The 7,085-nt window shown below is 40.9% G+C and overlaps 1 protein-coding gene across 1 annotated transcript; it reads right to left on the bottom strand.

Moving 5' to 3' along the window:
- Nucleotides 1-3,797: 3,797 nt before the first annotated feature.
- LOC108711599 (tubulin monoglycylase TTLL3-like) lies at nucleotides 3,798-6,556 on the bottom strand. Its single transcript, XM_018253484.2, has 2 exons — nucleotides 6,102-6,556; nucleotides 3,798-4,011 (listed from the first exon to the last, which is right to left on the bottom strand). The coding sequence occupies exons 1-2, from the start codon at nucleotides 6,453-6,455 to the stop codon at nucleotides 4,006-4,008; spliced, it is 360 nt and encodes a 119-aa protein (XP_018108973.2). The 5' UTR covers nucleotides 6,456-6,556; the 3' UTR covers nucleotides 3,798-4,005.
- Nucleotides 6,557-7,085: the final 529 nt, after the last annotated feature.

Genomic DNA, 7,085 nt, shown 5'->3' with positions numbered 1-7,085 from the left:
ACCCAGAATATTGGAATACTTGCCAACTAAGAAACGACCAAACATGGCCACTTTCTGCAGCAACATCGATGGGAAAGTGGGAGCAGGCAACTGTAATCACCCTATTAGTTACTTTGCAGTTCAGCCCTAAGTAACTTGCCAAATCATTCAGTCATGTAGTAACTGCTGAAACCAAAACTCGTGATTATTTCTAAAAATCTGAATTATGTGATTATAATTGAGTCTCTGTGAGACCACCTTTCTGATATTTGGAGCTTTCTGGATAACAGGTTTCCTGATAACTGATCATATATATGTATAATTCAGTACTATCTCTCTACTGGGTGAATACTTGTCAGTAAAAACTTAGAAATATAATTTATTGACTTCTCAGTTGGGTTTCTTGTAAGAACAAGACTTGTGGTCCAGACACCATAGTGCTAAGTCCTGCCTTTAGATGGTGCTGAGTTCAATGGCCTTAGTCCATCAAAAGCAATGTACTGAAAATATGTCTATGAAGGTTTTCATTCATCCAGGTCACGGTATATCTAGCTCTTTGAGTTGCATGACACAATAGTAGTTCTATCACAGTAAATACACAGCATTCACAATCACTATGAATTTCACTTGTCACCTAATTGGATAGTTACACTGCACCATTGTGATTGGATTATTGGAAGAGTTTATATGCCGAGGATTTCCCATATTAGTAAGTTGAACTGAAGAAGCTGCTCGGATGAGTAGTAAAACGTCTTCAATGGGCAAGTCCAGTTGCTCTAGATTTACTTCTACTAAATAGATGTAATGAAAAACGTGTACTCTAGCACCATCTGGAAGCAGGATTTAGCACTAAGAATGGTGTCTGGATACAGTGCAACAAAATGTGAAATACAGATGGATTCACCTGTATATGTCAGATTGAAGCTCAGCACCCCTGTGAAACTGCCTGGGGACATATAGCAGTGCTTTAAGCCATACCCCATCTAAAGTCAAAGTCAGATAGATTGGTGGGTTGTTATAGCCAGGGGATTGAGGTCTGAAAAGTTTTGTTGTGTTCTGTCTCCAAATGAATTGTATTGTGTATGATAATATGAAAAATGCTGCCCAGCAGGGGAACCAAGTAGTGATGTGAGGGTCGGGTTTTACCTGACCTACACCTGCCCTCCCTTCACCTGTGCCCACCCAAGCCCAACTTCCAGGTTCCTTTTATAGATTCACACCACCCTGCCCCACCAATGACATCACAATAGGGACGGGCTAGCAGGCATGCAGCTATAAAAGTTGAACCCGGAATTCGCCATTGTAAGGTCATGGGTGGGGAGAGCAAGCAAAAGAGATCAACCCAAACCCACCCATGACCCAGAAAGGGGGGTGCAAGATCGGGCTAACCCCGCCCAACCCGCAGGTAATCTCATGAGTGCGGCCAACCCGCACATCACTAGAACCAAGATATGCTTGGCCATTACATAAAAGGGGTCCAATTTTTTTTACCAAAAGCATTTGTTGACAAGCTCCTTGATTTGATAGTTGAAAGAAAAGCTGGCTAATTTTGCAGCGCTTATAACCGACCAGAGAAACATTACATGAGTCTTTTAGCTTGATTTTTTAGCAGAGCAACATTCTTTTCTCAGAATTAATTTTAATTAACTGTAAACAGTCAGGTAAAATGAACAGCTGATGGTGCTATTGTTCCAAATCCATTATAGCATTAAGCAGTTCAACAACTTCCAATATCTAGAAATATTTTTAAAAAATGAATGTACAATTCAAGCAAAGTCTCTATCTTCAAGGGGTTGGAATGTTCTCTCTGTGTCTGTGTGGATTTCCACCAGGTACTCCAGTTTTCTTCAATACTCCAAATCCATGCAGGCAGGTTACCTGGCTCCTGATAAACTGACACTAGTATGTCTGTGTCTAATTGTGATTGGGACTTAGACTGTAAGCTCCCTGGAGCAGGGACAGATTTTAAGGTTGTATAATCTCTCTAAGACTCGGCTGGATATTTTGGCGCTATATCATTAAAGAATAGTAATCGCTAACATCAGTTTCAGTAAAGTGTCATGAGATATTGATCTGTAATGTTCGGCTTCCAGAAAGATCTATTACTGTGAAGCTTTTGATATCTTTGTGTTTGAGCCTTCTCTTATTCATCTTTCAACTTCAATTTGACACTTCCTGGTTACTATGGGTGAGAAGCTACTAGGGTTGCCACCTGTCCATTTGGAGGGTCAAAACTGCCTGCCCGGCTCTCCTAATTTGGAAAAATGGGCAGGATTCTCTAAGATTGACACATTGATAGGCCAATCACTGATCGCCACACCATAACCCCATCCGCTGACATTACAGGTCTTTCCTCGCAATGTCACCAACCTGCCACCCGTGACATCCTTGACCCACCACCTGGCCTGGTGTTAACGGCGGGGAAAGATGGAAAAGCATGACACGTTCAAATTACACGGTCAATAAATCAAATACCACAAAATAAATGGCATATTCTATTGGAACATCACTGTCTGCATCAAAATAAATGTACATTTGATGGAAATATTGTACCCTTGTGTATATACATGACTATACATAAAAATGGGATTGAAGTTTATGCTCTCTTCTCTCTAAGGGCCAAATTCACTAAGATTCGTAGTTGCGCCAGGCGCAACTTCGCTGCACTTCGCCAGGCATAGTTTCGCCAGCGCTCCGCAAATTCACTAAAATCCGAAGTTGCGCACAGGGGTAGCGTAAGGTAGCGAAGTTGCGCTAGTGTTGATTCGCTAAGCGAAGCGAAGTTACGCTAGCGATGGTTAATTTGCATACGGCGCCAAATTCAAATTTCAATAGAGGAATACGTAGAATCACTACAAATGCCTGGGAAACCTTCAAAACATCAAATAAAATTTTTATTTTGCCCTACACATGTGCCCACTTTATAGTTAAGTTGCCATGAGTTAGGAAATGTAGGGGGGAAGGAGGGGAGCCCCAAAAAATTTTTTGATCATTTTCAGCCTATCACCCATAATATAGAAAAAACGCCAGCGTTTTTTGGGATTTAGAAAAAATTTGAACTTTTTTTGAAGCAATCCCTATCTACTCTATTGCGCTTCGCCTGGTCTGAGGTGGCGAAGGAAGTCTAGCGTAAAAGGTAGCGTTCAGTACACTGCACGCGTTAGTAAATTTGCGTAGTTACGTCCGTAGCGAAAATTCGCCAGGCGTAAGGGTGCAAAGTAACACTAGCGAATTTACGCCAGCGTTCGTTAGTAAATTTGCGAAGTAAGGAAAATGCCCAACACTAGCGAATTGACGCTAGCGTTAGGCGCTTCGGCGCTTAGTGAATTTGCCCCTAATTGTTTTGTGCAATATAATGGGGGAAGTGACAAAAACAGTGGTTAAATGATGTTGTGATGTCACTTCCTATCTAAAGCCTTTTTATGTGTGAAGCACACCTGTGATATTTGGTTACTCTGTTAAGCTTGAGAAAGGACACGCTGCATGCCGTTATGTTATTATATATGATGTAATGAATAAGTTGTATTATTATTATTTGTACATGATGAACTGAGAAAATATTCTTTTCTAATTTTGATAAACTGAGTGCCGCCTCTGCTCATTTGATAATTGCTATATAATTGGAAAAACGCAGAACTTTCCCCTATAAGGCTGAACACCAGATAAAAGAACCTTAAGTGAGTGCTACTGTACACTTGTACCAATATATATATATATATAGGTGTCAACTAATACCAATGTTAAAAATTATTTATATTTTTCATAAGGAAGAAAGAGTATAAAAAGCGATTAAGGAAATAATTTGAAACATGTTTTCATACATTTAATACCAATTTTATTTTAAATATGTTTAGGTACAGGTATAACAAAGAAAAAATTAGACATCAAAAGGAAAGGGTTGGTTGGACTATTCCTTCCTCCAAGACTCATCCCACTAGCCACCTGCTATGGATCAGAGATGGTTGTTTTCTTTAGATCTGTAAAGGTTTTTTCTTGATTGAGAGTCTCATTTCCAGTATAATTAGCCTAGAACTGGAAAAAACAGAAAACTTTTAGAACTAGAATATATATAGTCCAATAGGCTTTAATGAATCATTTTCATTATGTATACAAAATGATGTCTTTTATACTCAGATGTAGTACCAAAGGTTATACCCAGTGTTTACTAGATCAGTGCTATATTGCTTACCCACCTCATCTTCCAAAGATGATATATGGTCTTCCGCTTCCGATAGCCTTTGTGAGTGGCTTGTTACTTCCTGTAGAACCTCAGATATGGAATCTTTTATGGAGGCCAATTTTTGATCCAGTAATGGACCGAGAATTTGTACAAGATCTTCTGCTGACGACAATTGAGGTCCAGTTTGCGAATGTTGTAAATCTAGTTCAGCCTCTTGTTGAGTATGCCCTGTCGATTTTTTTGTGTCCTTTGGTTTGGTTGACTTAATTGCTTTTGGAGGCATGGTTGAAGTATTGTCCAAATATTTATCCATAACGGATAAAAGCAAATGGGTAGATAACATGTCTCCTTTTCAGAACTGAGTAATATACGTTCAACCTGGTAGAACTTAATAGTGTGTCCTAGAAATATTTTGTGGAGTGAAAATCTGAGGGTGAATGCTGATGTATCACATAACTTCTCTTATGTAATAGAACTGGTGAGAAATAACCAAAAATGTAGCATTCAAAGGGTCAATGGTACGTAATGTGGCTGAACCCTGGTGGAAATAAGTTTCAGGCCTGGGCGAGGAAATTCCAGAAACAGTCAGTCAATAACCTTTTAACTTGCCTATATAGGGATTCGCTTCTGCTGAATGAGGCAAACAATTGAAGTCACTATAAACCCCTGCTGTTTCCCAGGGTGTGGTTTTAGATATATCCTGTGAGTAATCCTGCCAGACAAATAACAGGAAAATCTCAACAAAATAACAGGCCTGACGGTTCCAGCCTTTGGTAGTTTTATAATTGGGTACAAGAGGTCTAGGTATTGAGAAAGAATTATCCCGAGTTTGGTGTGCTTCTTATGGCCTTATCTGTTGTATATCCCTAAACAGGGCGTAGCCAGCTTAATTTGCGTATTTATATAGTAAGATTGTATCCCTTTATTTAGGTCACCATACAAAGGGGCTAATGACAGGTCGCGGGCTTAGTAGAGAGAAGCCCTGGTCTATGGCCTGCCTGTCTGTGCAGTTTCTATTAAGGTGCGCCTGATGGCCTTGTCGCTCTGTGGGCCTCAATAAGAGCATGCGCCACTCCCGTGGTGCTCGCCCTCCCGTGACCGGACTTACGGTTTGAGGCAGTTGGCTGTTACGTAGCTGCAGCCTATGAAGTTTTCACCTTCCGTATGTGCCGTGCCTCTGCCCTTAACATCCGGTCCGGGTCCACAAGGTTGTTCCTCCAGCGGGTAGACTTCGGGGCTGCAAAGGTGAGGGGGAGCCGTGCCGCTTCAAGATGCTTTTCCCCTCAGTTTATCCTGTGCCTCCTGATGTTTTGGTGGAGTTTGGAGGCAAAACGCTGCTTTAAAAACACAGTTGTGGTGGCAGCCGACAGGAGCTCTAGTAAGATGTGGCCATCTCATGGGTCCGCCCCCCGGAAGTCTGCTATATTTCTTACAATCATAATTTGTATGTTCTCACATTATATCTTCCTATAATTATAAGGTAGTTAAATATGTTACTGTTCTGGGTACTATTAAAACTTATTTGCTTAAAATATGTCTGTAACCTTGTTCTAAGTTAAGAGGAACTGCTTAGTTGAGAATTACAACTAATACCTGTGTCCAAAGCTGATGTTAGTACATTTTTCTTTTAAGAGCCCTGGTGGCATAACTACTTGCCTGGGTGCAATTGCAACCCCCTCATCCCCTTGGGGCCTGCTGGAGCTGCAAAAAACCTATCGGGGGGAGGTTGGAAACCTAATTTGTCTAATCTACAAGGCAAATGCAAGAGCACTTGAAGTAGCAAATATGTATCAAATGCTCTCATGAAAGTGACCCACCCATGGCATACTTATATAAATAAACACAGCCCAAAAACATTATGTACTCAGATTATGTGCCCGAGGTTATGTTATTCTTTAGACATTCATCAGTATCAAAGTTCTGTCCCATGACTTGCACTTACCTGTTTATATATAAGTTCAAATCCTCCCAGGTCACAGTTAGGGTCATCCTTGTAATCAATCACCACACGTACAATGTCCTCTACCATTGGTGGAACAAGCTTCTCCATTACTGACGTGTCTTTTTCTATGTCAGGTTTGAGATTGATCTCAAGTAGCCAGGGCAGGAAGTTTTCTCCAAACATAAAATCTGCACCAAAAATGTCAAAACTGTTTTTCTTGTATATCACATTTTCCTGGGTGGCCTTCATAGTTTGAATGAGGGCTTTCTTCATCCCTGGTATAATGATTGAATCCCAGACTTGCTCTTTTCCGATTGTACAAAGATACTCTTTGAATTCGTCACTGTGCCACATGTTTTCTTCAGGCAGGTTGGGGTGACGATTTGGTGCATTCTTTAATTTTCTCTGTATGCTGTTATTACATACATGGATGGCGCTGGAAGGATAAAACAATACAATTGTCAGGTTTATGTGCATGAACCATCACTAGTAATACAATGTCAGTATCCAGTGAGTTTACTAACTATTCTAATCTTGCCTTAGCCATTCATTAGCCTTAGCAAGCTGACCATAGTTAGAGCAAAATTATAGAGCCTTGTAACCAATGCAACTGCTACAGGATCAGAGGTTAGAAGAACAGAGCTTTTAGCACACTATTGGCCCACTTTACAGATGTAACAGCAACAAACAAATGTATTTCATGCCATAAAATGATTTATCACAAACGTTATTGTATACTAGGGACAGGCCTGGACTGGGAGTCCAAATAGGCCCTGCCATTCCAAGTACACAGAGGCCCAAACAGCCCCCTACCAGCCCACTATATGGTAACTTTCTATGGAACCATACAGCAGCCCCTCTGGCATTTGCCAGAACCCACAGATTGTGACTCCGGGCCTGACTAGGGATGCGCTGAATCCACTATGTTGGATTCGGCCGAACCCCCGAATCATTCACAAAAGATTCGGCCTAATACCGAACCGA

Source organism: Xenopus laevis, chromosome 3L (assembly GCF_017654675.1).
Source record: "Xenopus laevis strain J_2021 chromosome 3L, Xenopus_laevis_v10.1, whole genome shotgun sequence".
NCBI lineage: Eukaryota > Metazoa > Chordata > Amphibia > Anura > Pipidae > Xenopus > Xenopus laevis.
The sequence above is the reverse complement of the archived record's forward strand: the minus strand, read 5'-3'. Positions and strand labels throughout refer to the sequence as shown.